At 41.8% G+C, this 24,166-nt stretch overlaps 2 protein-coding genes and 1 long non-coding RNA gene across 4 annotated transcripts in view; 2 read left to right on the forward strand and 1 right to left on the reverse strand.

Moving 5' to 3' along the window:
• TMEM225B (transmembrane protein 225B) overlaps window positions 1-2,609 on the forward strand; it is a 23,069-nt gene extending 20,460 nt beyond the window's left edge. Inside the window, exon 4 of the mRNA XM_004386706.2 lies at window positions 1,593-2,609. Coding sequence (XP_004386763.1) covers window positions 1,593-1,762 — 170 coding nt within the window. The 3' untranslated portion in view covers window positions 1,763-2,609. The remainder of the gene's footprint in view (window positions 1-1,592) is intronic.
• A 286-nt stretch (window positions 2,610-2,895) lies between these two features.
• LOC111822399 (uncharacterized) lies at window positions 2,896-9,512 on the reverse strand. The gene is made up of 2 exons (XR_002825674.1): window positions 9,409-9,512; window positions 2,896-2,991 (listed from the first exon to the last, which is right to left on the reverse strand). It is a non-coding gene; the product is annotated as an uncharacterized LOC111822399 (long non-coding RNA).
• Window positions 9,513-9,780: 268 nt separating this feature from the next.
• Window positions 9,781-23,791, forward strand: ZSCAN25 (zinc finger and SCAN domain containing 25). Of its 2 annotated transcripts, XM_023741055.1 has the most exons (6): window positions 9,781-10,032; window positions 12,047-12,502; window positions 13,699-13,900; window positions 14,501-14,592; window positions 15,896-16,022; window positions 21,490-23,791. In XM_023741055.1, exons 2-6 carry the CDS (start codon window positions 12,116-12,118, stop codon window positions 22,335-22,337), a joined length of 1,656 nt encoding a protein of 551 aa, XP_023596823.1. In that variant the 5' UTR covers window positions 9,781-10,032; window positions 12,047-12,115; the 3' UTR covers window positions 22,338-23,791. The 2 variants fall into 2 exon arrangements, with proteins under 2 accessions (XP_023596823.1, XP_012413957.2); XM_012558503.2 differs by lacking the exon at window positions 9,781-10,032 and having other exon boundaries at window positions 11,710-12,502.
• Window positions 23,792-24,166: the final 375 nt, after the last annotated feature.

The following is a 24,166-nucleotide window of genomic DNA, read 5'->3' on the forward strand; positions in this document are numbered from 1 at the left end:
TGTCAGTGCTAATGCTACTCCTTTTAAGCAATCTTTCTCTTTCTCTCAGGCTTTCTTTGGTATTTTGCTGGGTATGGATATTTGTAATTGTGATTTATTATGTGAATTGAATTTGAGGATTAGTGTCTTTGAGTATTTCTAGAAAACTTTCATAAAATCTCCTTTTTTTAAACTCTTTTTGTGGAACATTAAAAAGATATCTGTTAGACCTTATTACTCTAATCTGTGTGTCTTTTAATATGTTTTTTCATATTTTTCCATCTCTTTGTCTTACTGGGCTGCATTCTGAATAAGTTATTTAGATGTATCTTCTACTTCATTCACTTTTTAGCTGTATCTGATCTGCTATTTAACCTATACATTAAATTTTTATTTCAATTATTTTATATCTAGAAGTTGTATTATTTTTTCCAAAACTTATCTTTTTTCATAATCTCATTCCTCATATTTTCAATCTATTCTATAAATATATTTTTACTGTAATGTTAAACATAGTTATTTTACATTGTGTCTTATAAATTTAAAAACTGAATTATTTGCTCCTGTTGTCTGTTGTTTCTGAAGGCTCTTGCTCTTGTGATGTCTTGTTTCCTGCTATGTTTTGTGTTTTTTAACTGTGACATCATTTTCCTTGGAACGTTATTTATGGAAATTCTTTGAGGCCTTGGTTTAAAGTGTTTTTCTCCAAAAAGGATTTGCATTTTCTTATGCCTCATGCCAGGTGTACAGCCATCTAGAATTACAAACCAAATACATAGATATTGTGAATTTGGCTGCAGACATGACAAACAGCTTGTTTATGAATTCTCAGTCAATCCAGGCAATGTTGAGGTTCTAAATTTTCATTGCTAACTCTTATTAGATTCCCCATCTGGAGCAGGCCCTGGGCTTTTTCTCCTGTACCTTTTCCCCAAATGGCCAGTAGAATGGAAACTCAGGGTCACAAGGCTTGGGAGTATATGTCCAGGGTAAAAGCTAGTTATGTGCTTCCTCAGCTGTCTAGATTCCTGCTTTCATTTTGGTTTTGGCTTCTAAGAATATCTTTCATGCCAGCTCAGTGATACATTTAAAATGAGTTTTTAAAGTTTTTCATTTAGCACTTCTCTGTTTTTAGTGGGATAATATTGAGTCTGCCATAATGCTGAAAATAGAAGTCATCCTTTATCTTAGTCTTAATACAGCATTTATTATTCACTCAAGATATTCCCATTTGTTCTTATGAATATAGATTTTTTTCCTTTCTCTTGCTTGACTAAGGATCTTGAGTTAGCATCAAGAGGCCTGAGTTTTATGTTTGACTCTCTCTCTCTGAGCCTTGTTTTTCTCACCTATTAATTGGTCAAAAATTGCTAAAGTACCTTTCAGCACTGGCAGTGGTTCTGTGTTTTTATTCATCTTCTTGTATTCCTTGTTCTTTGAAGCATTTTGTTTCCTCTTCTAGCTCTGTGATACTCTAGATTGGAGGGAAGAACTAGGAAGGGCAGGTACAGAACCAAAAGGAGTTGCTTTAGTGGAAGGACTTTCTGAATTCCAGGGCAAGGAGCTCAACACTCTCTTTTTCTGAACTGACCCAAACTTTTGCTGTTACCTAGGTATAATTTGCCTCTTTGAAGAAGCAACCTGCCTTAGCCGCCATTTGTTGCCCATTTCCCAGAATACTGAGGAGACCCAAGGGATCCCGCACCTGGAAAAACTGGAGAGTTTTGGAGAACTGAGCTCAATACAAAAGGAGACACTGCTGCAGGAACAAACAGTTATCTAGCGCAGGATATACTGTCTACCCTTCTTCAAGTTCTGTGAGCACACGTGTGGATATTTATGTAGCTCCCCCTTCGCCTCCAGTCTCTGCTACCTTTGATGAGCTTCTTGAGTGCCAAGTCAACCCTCCACTTCCTCATACTTAGAGTGCTTCTGTCTTGCTTATATTTGCAATTTGTTAAAATTTCTTTGAACTCTTCTGAGCTTTCTCAGTGAATTTTTTTGCAGGTGTTTTCAATAACAGAAGTGCTTCTCTGTTACTTACATACATACCTCAAAAACCCAGCCTGAGGAGAGGGAGGAATATTCTGAGATGATCAGGTGGAGTGGGCTTTTGTAAAACAAAAACTGAACAGGATATAACCACCACAGAAGGTTTTTGAATTAGTGAAATTAAAAACAAAACAAAGTGGTATCTCCAGACAAAAGTGTGATTCAGTGCAGAAATCTTTTGGTAAGTATGTATTGGAGGGAGGGACTAGTAGTGGTTAAAGGTGAAAACCCTTCAAAATTGAGGTCCTAGGTCTGGAAGGCTAAGCCCAGTGAATCTATGCTTCTGAGGAAAGCATAGGCAAGTTAGCCAATCAGCATATGGCATTTCTATTTTACATCAGGTCCAGGGGCCTCTTGAGTGTACCTCTAAAATGCTCCCCTTCAGAGTCCTGATGGTACTTATAGTCTGTGGAGCACTCAGCCTCCCAGCTAGGATGGGTGTAACTGGGAAGTATAAATGCTGTGGGGCAGTGTGAAGGCTAGAACTGTGATCCAAGCCCTCTACTGGCCACATATCCACCCCCTACCGAAGGTACCAAGTAACAATGGCTCCCCCTTCCCTCTCTAAAGAACACATATGTGCAAAGAGCTCTTAGAACCTAAGAAGTGTACCTTCAAAAACAAGTACAGGGATATGTGTGTGTCTGGTGGAGGGGGATGCAATGGACATGGCTGGAGTCAAGTGGGCTCTGTTGTCACTGTTAAGTAATGTTCATTAAAGGTTGACCTTCTACAGTGCACCACTGAGGTACACAAAGGTATCGGAATCAGATCCTGCTGCTCTCCAGAGGCTCACACTCATGCTGGGGTGCTGAAAAACTAACAGCCACTAGGGTTTTTAGTTAGATTTTTTTTTTTTTTTTAGTTTCCTATTACATTTCTCTCTAAAAGATATTGTGGGAGTTTCTTATAGGAATATGGTGACAGCCGAGTTCAAAGGCTTTCAACTCAATTTTCTTCCTAAAAAAAAAAAATACAGGGACTAAAATAGTGAAACTAAGATCAAAGAAAATCTGCAAATTCCAAAATATGTAATTGTGACCAAAAGGACCCCAAATCAGCAGACCCAGTATGGGAAGCCACAACTGGGAGAATGGTATGGTGGGCACAGAGAGATATATCAGAGAATATAGACGGGTTCTAGTGGTGGCAGATTTTTTAAAAAAATCATTAGTAAATATTAAACCTCAGAAGTTTGAGAATGACTAACCCTGAGAAAGAATGGCTATGAATAGGATTGAGAAGAAACATGGTTGGGCATGAGTGTTGGGGAGCCAGAGAAGGCATGGAAAGCATACTGGAGCCCATAAAATGGGCAATTTAAAAGGAGACAATAAAAGAGAGGAGATCACCTTGGAAGGCAGATGAAAATATCCCTTGATAGCAATGGCTTGTAAATGGAATGAGGGCAGGAAGTGAGTGGTAGTATAAGCCCTCTGAACCAAGTTAGGATATGAGAATCAGCAGAATCCTAGTTATACAGGGAACTATATATTAAAGAAACTATTCATGTATGTAGTAATATGTGATGGTTAAGCTTGCGTGTCAACTTGGCTGGGCCATGATTCTCAGTGGTTTGGCAGTTATGATGTAGTCTGGCAGTCATACAATGTTGTGCTCACTTCCATGATGGGATCTGCTGTGAGCAGCCAATCAGTTGAAAGGGAGTTTCCTTAGGCGTATGGCTTGCATCAATATAAGTGGACATTCTGACAAGGCTCGGGGGCTTTTGCTCACTGTGGATCCTGCAGCTGGCTCCTGTTCATCTGACCCCCAATTCTTGGGACTTGAGCTAGCAACTTACCTGCAGTCTTGCCCGCTGATCTTGGGATTTGTGGAACTTCACATCCTGTGAGCAACAGCCCTGCTCTCTGACCTGCCAATCTTGGGTTTGCCAGCCCCTGTGACTACAGGAATCAGGAGAAGCCTCTATCCTGATCCACGGACTTGGAATGTTCCAGCCTCTATAATTGCGTGAGCCATTTCCTTGAGACAAATCTCTCTCTATATATATTTATATGCTTTACTGGTTTTGCTTCTCTAGAGAACCCAGCCTAAGACAGAAAAAGGAGCCCTTGCACTAAGAAACTGGGAATGCTTCCCAAATTCTACCCCTCTTCCACAGCATCCTCCTGCAAATATCTGGTCCAGGAAAATCAAACTCATTCAAATAAAAGGATAAAAAAGCAACATCAATACAACAGTACTATAAGAAAAAGCAGAAAGAGCAGCAAAATGTTTCCGGATATGAAGAAAACTCACTAGAAAAGTGTTGTTACAAAGTATAGGAACATTTTAATACAACATTCCAAAATGAATTAAAAAATTTAATGAAGCAGTTGTGGCTATGAGGAAACAGAAAATCCCACAAAGTAGAATTACAGAAGCTCAAAGAAGAAATGTCCTGATAACAAAAGGCAAGGGCAAGATAACATGAACATATTACATAAGAACTGATAGAACTCAGGGAAGAATTAGGAAAAAAAATCAGAAATGAAGACTAAATTATAAGAAACACCAGAGAGAATAGATACCATAAACAGCAAGGGATATAAAGGTTAAGAATAAAAAAAGTGAAGAAAATGAAAGAAAGAAATACAAAACATTACAGAGAAAGTGAAAACTATAAAAGACAAAGGAGATCCAACATATGTAAAATTGGAGTCCCTGAGGAGGAAAACTGAAATAAGAGAGCAAAACATATACTTAAAACTGTAATTCAAGAAAACTTTTCTGAAATTAAAAAAAAAAAATCCTCATTTACCAATTGAAAAGGAATAACATTTACTTGGGAAAATTGATTCAGAATGGTCAACAGGGGCAGTGCTTTGTTCTTACTGGAATAGTCACTTACTCTGGATATGGATTTGCCTTCTCTGCCCACTATGCTTCTACCAAAACTACTATCTGTGAATAAGCCACCATAGTAGTGTCTCACTTACTGTTATAAGTGTGAGAAAGATTTTAACTATGACTAAAAATTCAGAAAGAAAAAAATCAATAAATGTGACTCCATAAAAAAGAACTTCAATGTGCTTGGCAACGCAAAACAAAACAAATAAAAAACCTACATAAGCAAAACCAAAAGACAAAGAAGCTAGAAATAATATTTGCTACCCAAATAACAAAGGACTAGTCTTTCTAAAATATAAAGTGCTCCTAGAAATTGAGAAGAAAAAGAACCCAACAGAAACATGAAAAAAAAATTGAACAGTTTTTTTTTTTACTGAAAAAGAAATAGAACTGGCTCTTAAAGTATGAAAAGATGCTAAATGTAACTTATAATACGAGAAATGCAAATTCAAACTTTATTGAGCTAATTCTGGTTCTGAACAGGATGCACCAGATCATGTTACAGCACTGCTCCTGCTGCAGCAACTAAAAAAATGCAAAGATTATAAATGTAAAGACATTGGAAATATGTGAAAGCAAAGAAGACTAAATGAATTATAATTCTTGAGAAGAGAGACCCCTTCCAGGGTGAGCAGTCTGTCACTGGCTGTTTTATTCCCTGGGTACTTTTGCCAATTTCAGTAGAGTCTGAAGATCCAGGTTTGGCCCACCAGAAAGATTCTTCTGGGCAAAAGAAATACCAGTGAAACTTTTCATGGCTGTATGAGGGCTGGTGCAACACTTTGGAAATTTCAGTGCCCTTTAAATGCATGGCTGTTTCCCCCTTGGTACAACTGATGAATTCTGGGCCCGTCCTGGAAGCTTTTAGAAGGCATAAAGAAATCTCCTATAGTCTGATGTTTTTAAGGAGACAAAGTCTCACCTGAAGAATGATGCCTTCCTCAAACACAGGGCTGGTCTACTTCTCAAGACATTTTCCAAATTTGGAAGATGCATGGGGTGAGCAAAGCTCAACACATCTGAAGAGCAGATATAATCTCTCATACTCTTTTAGAACTGAGAAAATAGAGATCCAGCAGCTCTCAGTCAAAGATCCCAGAGGGACATGCCAGAGAAACAGGAAAGAACCAGAGGTGACTGAGTCTTACTAAGAGAGCAACCTAGCCTCAACCCAGATCAATCCAAATTTGATTAAGTGATCATCCTGTCACCATATTTACCTAACAAAGGTGAAGGGGAGCTTACTCTTGTAGAAGATAACATTATTGGAACCTGAAATCTCTTTACTTCCTTTATAAACAAATATTGGCATACAATGCAGAATTACTAGACATGCCAAAAGACAGGAAAATGTGACTGACAAGAGAAAAAACAACCAATAAAAGCAGATGCAAAGATGATCCACTATTGGGGTTAGAAGACATGAAGTTTAAAATAACTATTACAAATATGTTAAATAAATGAGAAAGAAAAGCAAATAGTTGAAAAATGGAGGAAACTATACTGAAATGCCATTTCTCCCTATGAGACTTGAAGTCAAAAGTTTGATGCAACACATTTCTGCTGGATAAGTTTTGGGGGAAAAAGCACTCTCATATGTTGTGGGTGGAAGTGCAAAATGGCATAACCCCTTTGGAGGGGACTCTAGCAATATGTACCAAAACTACAGATGCATTAATGCTTTAATACAATGTTTTCATTTTAGAATTTATCCACCTGCACAAATATTTTAAAAATTACATCGCTATGGAGTTATTAATTGCTATAGTATATCAATTACTACAAATGATTAGAAGCAACTCAAATGTCCATCAATAGTGAACACGTTAAATAAACTATTACGTCCATACCAGCTTTAAAAAATGAATGAGGAAAAGTCTCTATGTACCTGTAATCTGATCCAATCTTCTTGTACCTTTCCCCAAATCCCCTCTCCCCTGTGTTTTCTCCTTCCTCTCCAACTCATGGAGAACTAAAAAATGCGTTTTGATGTTTTGTTGTTGGAGTTGACTCATGGCAACCCTTTGTGTGCAGAGTAGAACTGCTGCATAGGATTTTCAAGGCTGTGATCTTTCAGAAGCAGATCACCAGGTCTATCTTCTAAGGCACTTCCAGGTAGGTTCAAACCACCTTTTTGGCTAGTAGTAGAACAACGTTTAACATTTTGCGCCACCCATGACCTCCAGGTTTTGCAATAGCTAGGTATATTTCAGTTTTCCAGGACAAATTCTCTGGGCCAATGTTTTAGTTTGGGTTCTCTAGAGAAGCAAAACCAGTGACGCATATATAGATGTACGTATAGTGAAATTCACTGCAAGAATATGGCTCACGCAATTGTAGGGGCTGGCAAGTCCCAAATCTGTGGGTCAGATGACAGACTGAAGACCTCTGCTGGCTCACATGGTTGCAGGGGCCGACAAACTCAAAATCTGCAGATGACGTGACAGGTTTGAGGCCTCTGTTGGCTCATGGGGTTGTGGGGGTTGGTGAATCCAAAATCTACAAGTCAGGCAACAGGCTTCTGTTTTATGTCCCAAGAACCGGAGGTCATAGGAGAAGATGCAGGGTCCAGAGAAAGAGAGAGAGGGAGCTTTGCTAGAACATCTATTTATATATTGGATGCAGGCCATACCCTCAAGGGAACTCCCCTTCCAACTGACTGGCTGCTGCCGTAAGATCACAAAATGGAAAATGATTATTTAGTGTCTACCAAGCCACTGAGAATCATTGCCTATTCAAGTTGACATATAAGATTAACCATGACAATCAATTAGACAGTTTCTCTTGGCCCCCTGGTTCAGTCTCATCCCTCTTGTATACGAGTAACGTTGGTGAACAAGGAGAGTAACTGACAGTCTTTCCAAAATGAGTTGACAATGTAATTTATAATAAATAATTTGAGACTCAGAAAACACAGCAATTATCTGGCAGACATTCCTTCACCCAGACTTGCCAGACTGGACAGAGTTACAGGCCAACACATCTTGTATTTAGTTTGATTTGTGCTTCTCTGGGTAATTTTTTTTTTTTTTTTTAACATTCCAAAGGAAACACAGTTGACAAATAATTGACTTTCCTCACCAGTAAGGAACAGTAACAGTAATAAGATGTAAGCAAGGAGATTTCATGAAAGCCAAAGAAGAAAAGTTTCAAAAGAGAATGTGAACAGTGCCAATGCAATGGAAAGACAAGCAAGATAATGACCAAACAATGTCCTTGATTTTGACAACTGGTATGGAAATTCATACCTTTTGAATGAGCAGCTTCAAAGTATTGGTGGTGGAATCTGATTAGGAGGTGTGTTGGGGGTTTGGTGTGTTGGGGGTTTTGCAACACAAACAATACTGCAGTGAACAACCCTATACCTACATATCTGTATGATAAATTCCCATAAATGTATTTGCTGGGTCAAAGAGTAAATGCTTTTGCAATTTTGATAAATATTGTCAAATATCTATAAAGGTTACAACAATTTTGCAACCCTACCGGCAATATATAAGAGTTCTTGTTTCCCCTACAGTCTTACCAAGAGTCTATGTTAAACTTTTGGAATAGTTTTTGCAAATTGGACAGGTAAGAAATGGTATCCCAATACTATTTTATTTTGCATTTCTCATTGAGTGAATTGAGCATATTTTCATATGTCTAATAGTCATTTGTATTTCTTTTTCTATGAACTTATTTTTTCTACTGGGTTGTTGGCCTTTTTCTTCACAATTTCCAGGCACTCTATCTAGTAGGGAAATTAACCCTTTGTGATGTGAGTTACAAATATTTTTTCCCAGATTGTGATTTGTGTTTTGATTTTGCTTATGTTTTTTTTCCATGTAGAAGTTAAAAAAAAAAAAAATGTATACAGTAAAATTTTTCCATCTTTCTTTCATGGCTTCTGGATTTAAGTCATAATAAGAAGTTTCCCATTTCAAGGTTATGAAATAACTCTGTTTTCCTTGGACACTTTTACTCCATCCTTTCTCTCATCCTCCAGATCCAATGAATCCCAAACCTTGCCAATTTTACCCCCCCAAAATAGGTTTCATATCCCTTACAATCTCTAGTCTCACTGACTGCTCCGGTTCTGTCTCGCATTTCTTTCCTGGGTTGCATTATTTAACCTCACTTTACCTGGAATGTCACTTGTCTCATTTCCTCACTTCCCCTCCCTCTTTTCCCCAGTCTTTCTCGAAGGGTTCTCAGCAACATCTTTCTAAATTCTGTTACTTCCCGCCTTTAAACTTACAGAAGCTTCCCATTCATTTGCCTTCAGGATAGCATCCGAGAACCCCAATTTAGCTGGCTACTCCGTGGCTCTGATTGTGTGGTAATGTCATCAATTCCTCCGCACTCCCTGGGCTCGTTGTCCTCCCTCTAACTGAAAACACTCTTACCTAGTTCTTTGATTCACCCTTCTAAACTGAGCCAGCTCTTCCAGGAAGCCTTCCTTGAACTCCCCCTCCTCAACCCTGCACACTCTACCGGGGGCCCAGGCCCCTCCCATGTGAACCCATAATGCTCGGTTCTTACCTCCATCAATCACCCTTTGTTTCTACGCCACTGGACGACTTGAGGTAAGTTACCGTGTCCGAGTCCTTCCTACAGAGGGAAAGCAGGTGGAAAGACACAGAAGCAGAAATTAACCTTGCAACCGAGAGCTTCGAGAAGGGCAGTTAGCCCCGGGGGAAGGAGCCCCTCGCCGCCCCGCTTCGTTTGGGGGCGCGCGGCAACGACACGGCTCGAACCCCACTTTTTCTCCACTGGAAAAGCTGACCGCAAACTGGGCTGAGCGATCATCGAGACGCACGGACCTCCGTTATTCCTAGAGAGGAACCGGAAGGGGCTTTTCCTCTCAACCTCTCTGACAGCGTCCTCGGCTCATTTCCGGCCCGCGGAGGGTACTGGTGATACTGATATCGTTTGGGGACCGCTGGTGAGATCTGGGTCAGGGCTGCGGCCGGGGACAGAGCGGAGGTGGAAAGGGCGGCAGGGACGGGCTCTGGCGCCGCTGCGGGCTGGGCTGCGGCGGGTCTGGGAAAGAGCACGTCTCCTGCCCAACCCCAGCTGCAGGCGGCTCGTCTCCCCGGCGCTGCCGCCCACGGGACAGAGGCCCTACGTGTCGGGCATCAAGGGGCTGCGACGCAGTAGGTTCAGGTAAGAGCGATGCTTATTCCGCCTGGCCAGTGTTGGCTTAATAGGAACCCAAGGAAATCTTGAACCGCAGCGAACTGTTTGAAAAGCGAAAGTAGTCATTTTAGAGCAAGATACAGGACACTCATTTAAAGAATAACTACGGAGCACCTTCTATTTATCAAGTACCAGAGATTAAAAAGATGAATGAGGACCTTAAATGCCTTCAGGGAATCTGGTAGATGGAACATGCTGTTAGCCATTTGCACTGTAGTGCGATAAATGCAGTAGTGGAGCTAAGTATAGCTACAACGGCATGAAAGAAATCTCAGATTGATGTAGCAGAGGAAATGGTCAGACTGAAAATGTAAAATAGGGTTTAGAAGGGTAAATAAATACATAAACACACAATAGAATATTAAACAAGCTTTGACTGTGCCTCCTGTGAATTGTTCATGCACACCTTCAATCAGAGTAGAATAATCGTCCTCTTTTCTAACAGGGTCGTTTCATTTCCGCTTCTAGATCCATCTCCCACCCTACATCGTCCTCCCCCACTGAAGTTAAATTGTATTGGTCCTCTAGCCTAGTGCAAGCCTCTTTTCTTTCTCCTGAGTACTGTCTTTTGACTAACCATGCTTCGTATCTATAACTTCTATTTTGGGAGGTAGACCTTGGCCAGTTAAAGGACCTCTTACACCCCTGATTTATCTGAAAAGTAAGGGGAGTAGTACTCACCATATAGAATTATAAGTTTTAATGAGAGTGCATGTTCACACGCTTTCTAATTAGAAAAGCCTATGAAGTTCTAAATCTTTTGATCAATTATAATAATGTTGTAATTATTATATATGTTGCTCCATGGTTTTCTTTGGGTTGAGCACGCCATCACATCCAGGCCACCAGCAAGTCTGTTTTCTGCCTCTAAAATATGCCTTGACTTTGTCTGATTCTTTGCCATCACTCTAATATAAGCCGCTATCATTTTCTGCTTGGACCATTGTTTAAGTGCTGCCTCCCTTCTTGCCTCCTCTAATCTATTACCTATTCACACACAGAAGGATCTTTGTAAAACTTGTAGCTTCCCAGTGAAATAAGAATAAAGTCCATAATTCTTATGGGAGCAGGTCCTGGATAATCTGGTTTCTGCCTGCTTCTCCCATCTCTTCTTCTGTAGTTCTGCCTCTCACTTGCTCTTTTGAGCCACACTGGACTTTGACGTGTTCCCAGATGTGCCAAGTAATTTCTAGCCTCAAAGCTTTTCCCTGGAATGCTCTTTGAATGGCTAGCTCATTCTCATCCTTCAGGTCTCAGCCTAAGTATCATCTCTTCAGAAAAGCCATCTCGAAGTCTGTCACCCCTATTATCAGAGCACCCTATTTATTTCCTTTCTAGAACTCATCCTACCTATAATTTATTTGCTTGCATTTGTTTTTTCTGTCTGCTACACTAGAACATAAACTTCAAGAGAACAAATACATTGTTTGCCTTGTTTTGTATTGTATTTCTGGTTCCTGAGTGCCTGACATATATACATATATTTCTTTTAATTTTGGAGCAGTGAACCTTGGTGACTAACCTAATCATTAGAAAAAAACAAACCTGTTGCCGTCGAGTCAATTCTGACTCATAGTGACCCTATACGACAGAGTGGAACTGCCCTGTAGGGTTTCCAAGGAGCATCTAGTGGATTGGAACTGCCGACCTTTTTTGGTTAGCAGCCAAACTCTTAACCACCGCGCCACCAGGGACCCAACCTAATTATAAGGCATCTTATTCTCTAATCATTATGTTATCTGTCAATGAGACCCTAAACTATTTGTGAGTGTAAGTTAAATCCTATATATTTATAATTGTTCACCAAGTAGCTGCTTAGCAAATACCTACTGAATTGAATTACTATGACCTTCCAGATAAATGTTCATTTTTTAACAATGACTCAGAGAAGGTAATTGCTATGTTCTCCAGCAGAATATTCATTGATGTAGAGACAGAACTGGGTTGGACTGACCTTTCACATGTCTCATGTTCTCAAAAGGGTCATCTGTGCTGTTGTCGTTGTCTGGTTTGCCCAACAGACCCTCATCTTTTGGGAGGGAGTGCGAAGATGCTTAAAGAGCGCCCAGGGATGGCGGAAGAGCCTCAGCTGCAAATGAGTGTTCCTGTGGTGAAGCTGGAGAAAGAGTTGCCATGGGGCAAGGGAAGGGAGGACACGAGTCCTGAGACTTTCCGTCTGAGATTTCGGCAGTTCCGCTACCAGGAGGCAGCTGGACCCCAGGAAGCCCTCAGGGAGCTTCAGGAGCTCTGCCACCAGTGGCTGAGGCCCGAGCTGCACACGAAGGAGCAGATCCTGGAGTTGCTGGTGCTGGAACAGTTCCTGACTATCCTGCCCCGGGAGTTCTATGCCTGGATTCGGGAGCATTGCCCAGAGAGCAGCAAGGCCTTGGTGGCCATGATGGAAGACATGACAGAGAGAGCACTGGAGGCCAAGGCGGTGGGTGAGAAGGGGGTATCAGGTTTTTGTCTTGTTGGTATGGAAAGGGGAGTTTTAAAGAATTGAAAGGTTTAGGAACCTGTGGGAGTGGATGAAGCATAGCATCTCTCTCCTCTGCTCCAAGGCTCTCTGAGGAACTTTTTTGGAGTTTTCAGCAAGAAAAGCCATTCTCAGGGAAGATGCAGGGGGCATGGAAGGGTGTTTAGCTTCTTTTTTGGTCTCGGCAGAGATTCACACATATTTCCCTTGTGAGCCTCAGGCCCAACGAAGACAGTTGTGATTGCTTTTTAAGGCCCCTCATTGACTCATTCCTCTTTGGGCAGAGATACAATGGAAATGTAGGGAATTCCACTTGGTGAATATTCTTACTATGAATATTCATGCTGTCTCTATGTCTGGGAAGTCAGCTCATATGGTTTATTTGACTCCCAAAGTAATTTGATGGCATTGTTCTGATAAACACCAAGTTACTTTGCACCACAGGTATTTCCTGGTGAGTCTGGCTGAGTTTCTCTCACTGTCCTGTACTGGGGAAGAAGAGAGGACTAAATGTTACTGCCTTGCTTGCAAGTAACAGTTGTTTATAGTTTATCCTCAAGTTTTTCTACTGCAGTACCCTGACCTCCTATATAATCATAAGGAATTTTTTTTTTTTTAATGCCCAACTAAGGAGCTTAAAAGTGGGCCAGAAAAGTCCTTGTTTATGTGCATGTGTCTCTGTGGGAGAGTCCTTCTGATTTTCCTGGTATGTTTAGAGCAACTTTTCTTCACTAGCTGATTCACTGCAGACAGTCTGGCTTTGTATCTTTTACTTCCCGTTTCTGTAACTGGGAATTTTTTTCCTCCTAGCAGTGTGTGCATTGTGATAAAGTTCTCCACAACAGGACAATATTTGGGCTGTCTGTGATATTATTCTTGGTGGAATTTGATCAGTATCAAAGAAGGCAGAAGGGACCCTTGTAAAATGGCATGGGTGGATAAAAGCTGCTCATAGCCTAATAAAGAGAGTTTAGCTTCCTTTTCTTGGACACTTCCTCACTGATGGCCTGGGGAAGAGCTGAGTCAACTTTTCCTTCCTCTCTCCTGCAGCTGGGATGGGTTCTTTTCTTGGCTCTCTCTCTAGGTTTTAATTCAACTCCCTTTGTCACAGACTTAACCCAGGCCTAATTCTAATAGGTGTTGGGAACTGTTCTTAGGTTCCATGCCACTTTCAGGGAGAACAGGATGAGACAGCACTTTGCAGAGGCCCTTGGGAACCAGGTGTCCACCTGGGGCCAGTGGAGGTCAAGCCTGAGTGGGGATTGCCTCATGGGGAAGGAGTTCAAGGCCTAGGTCAAAGCACTGAGGAGCAACTCAATCAGAATCCTGGAGATGGGACGCAGGCCTTCCAGGAGCAAGGTAAGTTGCACACAATAAGGAAGTGGGGACACAGAAAACTGTGCTTTGCCCCCACCCTTCTTCAGTTTAGAAACCGAGTAATTGATAAGTTATTTGCAAGGCATAATTCTGAGTTTTTCTGGTTACTTTCTCAACCTCAGCAGGAAACAGATGAAGTGAAATTGTTTTCTGTATCTTGACTCTGATTCCTGGAGGTGATATCTGAGATTACATTCCCTCATTTCTTCTCTTCTCCTTTCCCTTGCAGCCTTTTAGAGACCAGCAGGAAATATGCAGCTGTTATATGTAGCAGTATTTTTTATAAGTGGGCAGGTAAAACATATCCCTAAGAGTAATATATGACTTTGTTATTCAATCTCAAATAAGTCACTCCCAGAATAAGATTGGGCAGTGTGAATAGCCTAGAAGAGATAGGACGTACTGGGTTGGGACCATCTTCCCAGCTGAGAATAGAGTGAGGTATACCCAGACACCTGTGTAGGGGAAAGTGTGGAACCACTTAATGGTTCCAAAAGTTCTGTGTGTCAGGCAAGGGGCACCACTGAATGAGCTAACTGCAAAACAACACTAATCTTTCTCACGCATTTTTCCTCTGCTCAGCTCTGCCTGTTCTTCACGCTGGCCCCGGCCTCCCCTCAGTGAACACCAGAGACCAAGAGATGGCAGCTGGGTTCCTCACAGCTGGATCCCAGGTAAGCTGTGTCTCTGCACTTCCAGAGGTCATGATGGCGCTTTGAATGAGGTGTTCACCTTTCCCAGGTTTCTCTCTTCAACAAAACTGCATCCACATAGTGGAGTTACTCCGTCTTTCTAGTTCTGATGGACACGACAGCTTTGTTTTCTCCACTTTACCATGCCCAGTTGTTAATTTGCATTGAGCTTTATGTCTGGACCCTAAGTCACAATTTAACTCACTGGTGTTACTCTTATCATTGTAAGGAGGAAGATAGTGTTGATACAAATCCCATAGGTGTGATCTAGGCTGTGGTTGTTGGCTAAGAAATAAGTAACCCGTTGTGGATGCGCTTTATAGATGGCTTCTGCTGGTGCTCTCCCTCTGTCCCCCCACCCCCCTGATGTCAGCAAAGATGTAGCTGACTGAGGGTTGGGGGCTCCTAGGGGTCCTGAGCTGAGTAGTCTCTCTGGCCTGTACTCTAGCTCTACCAGGAGTTTTGGCCTTGTCAGCACTTGTTAACCTGCCACAAATGGAGGCAGCTAAAGCGTGGATGGGGCGCTGTTGCCACAGTTTAAATCTCTCCCATGAGGTGCTGACCGTGTTACCAGGGAGATGGAGATTATCTCTGGGATAACTGAGAGATGTGCCCATTGATTATCAGTCAACCACCTTTCTGAAGGAAATGAGTCTTGAAGAGTTCCTTGAAGGAAAAGAGGTGCAGTTTGGCAGAAAAAAATAAGTGAGCTCAATCTGATCTAGCTGAAGCATTACTGGGGCAAGATTTGATGCCAGTATCATTTTCTATTCCTGTTTTCCAAGTACATGGTGGGAGGAGTTGGAGAATTACATCAAGCATTTTTTAATTTGGTCAGATCCTCTCCTTCTCCCATAATAGCTCTTCTTCATGGAGTTATGAATGAGAATGCATTAATTTAACATGGCTTGTTCTTAAGACAGAGCTTGCCCAAATGTTTACATACTTATCCAGAGCGAAAGTCAGATATAGATGAGGGGATACATAGTACTGCTCTGGTTCTACCAAACTTGAGCACTGAATGGGGGTGATTGAAAGTGGAAATTGGTTGCTGTGGTAGTTGAGATACAAACTAAGCTGCTGCAGCAGAGACTCAAAAATACCGTGACTCCAACAGGTAGATTACTTTTCTCGTTAAATGTTGAGAGATAGGCAGTTCTGCTCTCAAGACCATGCAGAAGACTTGCTCTTCCCTAGAGTGTTGTCCCATATGTTCTCTCCTGCTGTTAGACTGGTCCTCCTTAGGAATTATTTCTTTATCCATAGCAATTTCCTGTTATTTCAGGGGTTGGGCCCATTTAAAGATATGGCTCTGGCCTTCCCTGAAGAGGAGTGGCGGCACGTGACCCCGGCCCAGATAGACTGCTTTGGTGAATATGTAGAACCAGAGGACTGTGGAGTCTCATCTCCAGGTAAGACTGTTTCTCCCCTACAGATAAGAAATGAGGAGTTTTAAGAGGTACAGGTCAGAGTTCTTGTCCTAGCTCAACGACTTCATAACCTGGTCCTGACAAAAGAAGGGGACTTCATGGCCAGCAGAGTAAATGGGTACAGAGGAGGAGTCATAGACCAAGGGGTGTAAGGAGATGGCAAGATGTATCTCTGTGTCAGGAGAGGAACCAGACAATGGAGCAAAAAAATGTGAGGCAGTTATTCTGGCTGCAATGAGACCGGTCAGTCATTAAGTTTCCCTGAACACCTACTCTGTGTCCATAATTGAAGGATACTGAGGACTTGAGACAAGAGAAAAGCTGTAAAAGATATATCATCTGATCTCATTCTTTCAACAGATGCTTATCGAGTGCCCACTACAGACAGGTACCATTGTTAGTAGCTTTCTGTTGGCGCAGGGGAAGAGGGCAGGACTAGTGTACCCGAAGCCACCGGTAGGCAGTGTGGGTGTGGAGGGGGTACTAGGATATCAGAATGGGAGCAGTTGGTGTGGCCATTGTCACAGAGGAAGCAGAGCCAAGGCTGTGCCTGCCTTGAGTGGTTTCCAGGTTTGATCTGGGTGGGAGCCTGAGAGGATGCTGCTATCATGCCTGTGATAGGAGCTCATAGTAGGAGCAGGAGCAAGAGAAAAGAGTAGGAGGAAAGAGTGAGCCGAGAGAAGTGTAGGGTGAGGGCCCAGGTGGGAAAGCCAGTGGAAGGCACTGCAGGGCCTTGATGACTGCCACAGTGGAGAGTAACTTGAATGGTGAGAACACTGGGGAGAGGAACTGAAACATCACTGGGAATGGCCCTCTTTTTTGTTCCCCTCTAATTTTCTTCTTTTTCCTTTCATAGCTTTTTTGTAATCTGTACTGACCTCCACCTCACCTTTTTTCAACTTGAAATGTGTTGAGGGATGAGGGAGAGTATCACTGTACTTCTTTCAGGACATGAGAAAGTCCTGGCTCTACCACTTAAAACTGTGACCTTGGGCAACTCATTTTACTCAAGTCTTAATTTCCTCAGTTGTAAAATAGGTGTATCATAGAACACTACTCATGGAGTTGTGAAGATTGAATGAGATAAAATAACTAAACATTTGGAAAATATGACAGTATTAGGTGTTTTTATTAATTGTAGTGTTCATATGATTAAATGATTCCTTTACGACTTAGTCAACTTTCATTCATTTAATCATCCAGAATTATTTGGCACTTAGTATGTGGCCAACACTTGAGTAATTACCATGAAGAGTAAAAATAAAAGTGTGTGCCTCTAAGGATCTTACAGTTAAGGTGAAGAGCCCAAGTACATGTAATAATGATTATTATGAAATACCGTAAGGAGCAGAGGGACTGGGAGGCAGGTAGGAGACCTGGGTCCAGGGTGCAAGGTTGTTACACCGTGTCAGTGATGTGAGTGACTGAAAGATGCCAACATATTTTACATAAAGATGTAAAATGTCTAATGGCAAAGGATGTGGAAACCCTCTGAGATAACTATACGGAGCAAGAGCTCGTACCGCATACTACAGATAAGGGTCCCTTTGTGCCCGTTCCTTAATCTCCCTCAGGGATGTACCTCTGCCAGGAATGCTACTCTGTGGGGTAAGGATTCTGCCCTCCCTTTCTCAGAGGGTTTTTACACCCTCCTGGCCATTTCTGACTGTTCTAGAGACTCTGGCTCTATGTGTACCCTCTCACCAGGTCATTGTTTCAAAACAATTCACGCACATTCCTGAATGTTTATGCTGAGACTGGGTGGCATGAAGGTCAGTTTCCCAGGTGTATTATCCTTTAGCTGTCTCAACCTCCAAGTATTCTGAGATTTATTCTCATCCCAGCTCTTCCATCAATAACTGTGAGGATTGGGCCTGAGTTTCTTCATTTGTAAAGAGGACTGGAGTCTGGGGGAAGTATTGGACTAGATGATTTCTCAGATCCCCTCCAGTTCTTATTTTATTCTTATTCAGAAATAATTAACTACTAAACTTGTGGTCTTGATTGTAATTGCAGTAAGAGAGATGGGTAGGATGGACTAGACTAGTTGGAGTAGGCTCAGAGTGATGTAGACATAGAACTTGGGCAAGAATTTGGAAGATGATTTGGAAAAATGGAGACAGAGTAGTGTGTGCAAAACCATGAGTTGTAGGAATCAGTTGGTGTGCTTGTGGGTTGGTGAGGGCACTGATGTGAAAGATAAATATTCAGAAGGAATAAGAAGGAGATTGGGATAAGTAGAGTGAGGCCAGCCATGAAAACTACGGGCTTTCTCTTTTTTTAACTTTTCAGCACAGAGTAACATGATGAAGGCATGACTTCAGGCACTTTGGATTGACAGCAGGGTACAGTTGGCCTGGAGGGTTGAAAGACTGACTGGGAGTGTGCCGGAGTCATGTAGGCATGAGGGTAAGAGCAGGAACCAGGGTGGTGGCAGTGAAGAAGAGGGCTTACTGAAATGTTTTTCTAGAAATTTGGTCAGAGGTTGGTCAGAGGAGAGGAAAGAGAAGAAACAAACAAGAGTCTTAAGATTCTGGCTAGGAGACTGGAAAATTGATGGAGCTTCTGACAGAAACGGAAGGGAATGTTTTCCTAAGGGAGGGGAGAGTAAAGGAGATCCAGGTGAAAAGCCGCTGAAAGTAGTTGGAAATCAGGTACTTAGTCTGAGGGCTAAGATAATACCACTTGCCAGTGTATGCCAGTGCATTGTGTGTACAGCAACCTTGATGACTCTGTAATCCATTTTGAAGATGAAAAACTAAGGCTCAGAGAGGTTGTCTTAGTTATTTAGTGCTGCTTGAACAGGAATACCCCAAGTGGACAGCTTTAACAAACAGAAGTTTATTCTCTCACAGTTTAGTAGGCTAGAAGTCCTAATTTAGGGCACTAGCTCCAGGGGAAGGCTTTCTTTCTCTGTTGGCTCTGGAGAAGCGTCCTTGTCATCAATCTTTCTCTGGTCTGGGAGCTTCTTAGCACAGGGACCCCAGGTCCAAAGGATGTACTATTCTCCTGGTTCTTGTTTCTTGGTGGTATGAGGTCTCCCTGTCTCTGCTCACTTCTCTCTTTTCTATCTCAAAAGGGATTGACTTAAGACACAACCTAATCTTGTAGATTGCGTCCCACTTCATTAACATAACTGCCTCTAATCCTGCCTCATTAACATCATAGAGGTAGGATTTACAACACATAGGAAAATCACATCAGATGGCAAAATGGTGGACAGTCACCCAATACTGGGAATCATGGCCTAGCCGAGTTGACAGATATTTTGTGGGGGCACAGTTCAATCTGTGACTGAGGTTAATTGAGTTTTCCATGATCACATAGCTATTAAGTTGCCAATTCAACATTCAAAACCAGATTTCTGGCTGCTATGCCCATTTTCTTTCCACTAATGCATCTTTCTCCTAGATTATGCCTAGATACTCCATTTCATTTTCCCCCAACTTTATATTTTGAACATTTATTTTAAAAATTTTCAAACATACAGAAAAGTTAAAAGACTTGTACGGTGAACGCACTTATACCTTTATCTACATTCAACAATTAACATTTTTGCCATATTTATTAATATGTATATTTTCTGAACAAGTTGAGAGTTGGAGACATCTTGATCTTTCACTCCTAAATATTTCAGCATGCACCTCCTAATAGTGACATTCTCAGTATAACCATAGCATCATAATTCTACCAAAGCAAACAAACATAAATTCCATAATACATAGTATCTAGCACATATTTGGAGGAGCCCTGGTGGCGTAATGGTTAAGTGCTCAACTGCTTATTGAAAGATCGTCACTTCAAACCCACCAGCTGCTCCATGGGAGGAAAGATCTGGCGATCTGCTTCCATAAAGATTATAGCCTAGGAAACCCTATGGGGCAGTTCTGTTCTGTCCTTCAGGGTTGCTATGAGTCAGAATCAACTTGATGGCACACAGCAGCAACAGCACATATTCGCATTTCCCAGGGTCCAGTTAAGGTTCATGAATTTTGTTTAGTTTAAAATTTACTATTCATAACATCCTAAAACTGGACACTACCCAAATGAACATGAGACAAATTAATTAATAGATTGTGGTATATTCTTATATATCAATGAAAAAGGACAGACTACAGCTCTACACCACAATATGGATGAATCTCACGAACATAATGTTGAGCAGAAGAAGCCAGAAACAATGTGAACACTTACACGAAGCACAAGAACAGGTAAAAGTACTTGACCGTGATAAAAGTCAGGAGAGTGTGCTACCCTTTGGGGCAGGGTGTAGTGACCAGGAGGGGATCAGAGAGGGACTTCTGGGTGCTCGTAATGTTCTGTTTCTTGAACTGGAGGCTGTTTACATAGTTGTGTTCATTATGCAACTTCTTTGGGCTCCACATTTATGTTTTGTACATTTTTACTTTTTTATGAAAAGTTTACAAAACAGAAGAATACATCATAGGTGATAGCTGTGTACTTCATGTTTTATCAAATCAGGAGACATATAATGCCAGTTTTCCTTTTATGCTTTAACAGCCTTGCCTGAAAGGACTTTCTCCACAGGCCTTTCTCCACTTTTAAGCACTCTTGTCATTTCTTTCTCTCTCTTTTTTTTTCTCTTGGTCTTTTTGCTTACCAGTATCCTTCTTCCTCTTTCTCCTTCCTTTCTTCCCCTTGTCCTAAAAACAGTTATTCTTTTAATTTACAGAGAGTATAATAGGGATCTGAGTGAGGACTGAAGGGGTGAGTTGGGGCATATTTGTGGCATTCATGGTCATTTTAGACCTAATAAATATGTTAATTTAGAGGCCGTATGGTGCAAGAACTTCTGTGACAGACTAGGTTTATTCATCTATCCAGCAGTTAATAAGCATCCGCTCTGAGCCAGACCTAGTGCTAAGCTCCCAGGACACCCAGATTAATCAGTGAGTTAGGCAGAGGGAGCAGTGTGAGCAGGGACAGAGAGGTGAGAAAGTGTTTGGAGAATATGGGGTACTGCAAGTAGTTCACCACTGCTGAAATAGATTATAGTTAGCTGAGGAAGGCAAAACATCTAGATGAATATAACTTAGCACTTACAATAAGGTCACATATAAATAAGTACAGACTAAATAAAGTGCTCATTGAGTCCATGAGTGCTGAAGAGACCCCCAGGGTAAGAGAATAACCAGAGCGTGTTTCTTGGAGGAAATAATTGAGTTATATTTTGAAGAATAGAAGTCTGAATTGGTAGAAAGTTAAATGGGAAGGCATTAAAACTTGGCAGACTATTCTGTAAAAAGTCATGGAGATGAAAGGAAGTAGAGGAAAGTACACGTTTAAGGTCAATGAAAGTGAAAATTACGGTTGATCAAAGAAGAGAGAAGGAACTGTTAATGGGACACTTTTAGAAGTAAAGGTCTAACATACAGATTTATTTTCATAGCTATTACAGAGTCAATTAGTGTGTTCTTTCTTCCTGTAGGCATTGGGAGCAAGGAAAAGGAGGCTAAAACTCAGCAGGAAGACCTTAAAGGGCCACTTGCTGGATTGACGTCAGAGAGGTTTGGGGAAGCTGTTCTCCAGAGCCCTGAACTTGGAAGGACCTGTGACCAGGAGCCCAGTAGCTCTGTGGGACACATGCCAGGACTTCCTGCTCCCCAGCATGGTGTCATACCCAAGCCTGATGACCTCAAGACTCACAGCTCCTTCTGGAAGCCTTTTCAGTGCCCCGAGTGTGGGAAAGGCTTCAGTCGCAGCTCAAATCTTGTCAGACACCAGCGAACCCATGAAGAGGAGAAGTCATATGGCTGTGTTGAGTGTGGCAAAGGCTTTACCCTGAGAGAGTACCTTATGAAGCACCAGAGAACCCACTTAGGAAAGAGACCTTATGTCTGTAGCGAGTGTTGGAAAACCTTCAGCCAGAGACACCATCTTGAGGTCCACCAGAGAAGTCACACAGGAGAGAAACCCTTCAAGTGCACTGACTGCTGGAAAAGTTTTAGTCGCAGACAGCATCTTCAGGTGCATCGGAGAACTCACACTGGGGAAAAGCCCTACACCTGTGAGTGTGGCAAGAGCTTCAGCAGGAATGCTAACCTGGCAGTGCACCGGCGAGCCCACACAGGGGAGAAGCCGTATGGGTGCCAGGTGTGTGGGAAACGTTTCAGTAAAGGGGAGCGGCTAGTCAGACACCAGAGGATCCACACTGGAGAGAAGCCCTACCACTGTCCTGCCTGTGGGAGAAGCTTCAACCAGAGGTCCATCCTCAACCGACACCAGAAAACTCAGCATCGCCAAGATACCCCAGGGGCAGTAAAGGCACCCTGCTGAAGTGTCTCCTTTCTTTTTCCTTTTGCTATTGGAAGGCACTGGAGAGGGCAGGACCTCCCAGAACCATTAAGTGGAGGGAAACCTCATTGGAGGGATGTCATTCATCTTTCCTCACTGAAGCGCTTGTGGAGGGAGTGATGGGGTGCAGAAGGGTGGTTTGACCTATTTTCTTTCCACCCATTCTCAAACACGGGAAAGGGACACGGCCTGGTTTATTTCGAGCTTCTGGAGAGCGCAGCTTCTCACATCTCTTAACCAAGTGCTGCTAACAGTTTTTTGTACCATATTTTGAGGAGACCATTTCCTGAGTTGCATTTCAGGTTGAAGTTTTTCTCCTTCAATGGGATGTGCTTCTCACTCTCCTTAGGAAGTCTGGTGGTAAAGGCAACATTCTGACACACGTTGGCAGCTTGAACCTCAATTTTTTTTTTTCTGAGAGCTGTGTCTTGCCTGTAAGATCACTAGCTCAGACTCTCTCCCTTCCTCCCCTCACTCTCTCTTTCATTTAACGGATATTTATTGGACACCTGTTAAATTCCTGGCACTGGGAATACAGTGGTGAATGAGACAGATGAGAGATGTGTTCTCTTGGAGCTTGTGATGAGCAGTGGAAATAAACATGAAACCGTTAGCACAAAGTATTCTGAATTACGCTTTGGTGAGTGCTGTGTGAAGGTATAGACTTCTCATGCTCACTCTTTCTGCTCTGACTGCAAGCCCTCTGCTTGTGTGTGGATCTTTCCCTTATCAGTTGGGATCTTTTCTCTAGCAGCCACACTTATTTTACTTTTATAGCCCTCTTTGTCTCTGACTGTAACATTCCACCCTCATCTGTAAATTTCCCTATTCCACTATTTCTTGTACTGTAATAACTCTCAACACATCAGCTATTAGGAAATTAATATTTTGCTACCGACCACTGGATAAACACGAGAGTATTTTCTGAAATACTCAGTTCTTTAAAAAGATCTAATTGAGTCTGAAAGATGAATATTAATACCCTGTATTTGATGACACTACGGTATATGAAATGCTTTTCTTGGTATCCTCAATATATTACAGAAATATATATTGAGGCCCTACAGTGGGCCAGGAACTCTTCTAGGTGTTCATGATACATCAGTGAACAAAGTAGAGGGAGAAAAATCCCTGACCTTGTGACGCTTTTACATTTTAGTGAATGTATTTGATCTTCAGAACCCCCCAAGTTGAAACTCGTGAACAGTCCCATAAATACTCTGGGATTTGAGCCTGTGTTCTTGGTTCTGTCAGCTTCTTCCTGGAAATGTGTTTGCCACGTACCTCTTGTTACTGAATAGTTTCTGTTTGGTGCATCTAGATACTTATCTTTTGAGATGCTGGAGAGGATGAGGTGGTAGCAGCCTGTTCGGCGTAAGTGCCAATTCAGGAAAAATAAATGTATGTAGGCATTTAAAAAATACATTTCTCAAAAAAGGAGAAGATGAAGTACTTGTAATGGTGTTTAAGCTTCATTATGTTATTTTACCATTGCTAAAGTGTTTCCTGTTTAAAATTTTGGAAACTAACTCAATGGGCTGCACTGCAGTGTCCTTGTCGTGCTGAGCCTTTGGACACTGGCTGTGGAGTGAGATTTTTTGTCTTTTCTTGACAGTGTACTATAATTGCAAGATGTGGTTTGTCTCATGATGCCTCTTAATATTGTATTCTTTTACTGAGATATTTTTCCATTTTCTGTTGTAAATAAGATAAACAGTCATGACTTTAACACAGTTGTATTACTTAATCTATTTTGAAACCCTTGATTTTTATCCCCCATTTCTTGGCAGCACCCATGGCATTGAATTTTG

Source organism: Trichechus manatus, unplaced genomic scaffold (assembly GCF_000243295.1).
Source record: "Trichechus manatus latirostris isolate Lorelei unplaced genomic scaffold, TriManLat1.0 scaffold00170, whole genome shotgun sequence".
Taxonomy (NCBI): domain Eukaryota; kingdom Metazoa; phylum Chordata; class Mammalia; order Sirenia; family Trichechidae; genus Trichechus; species Trichechus manatus.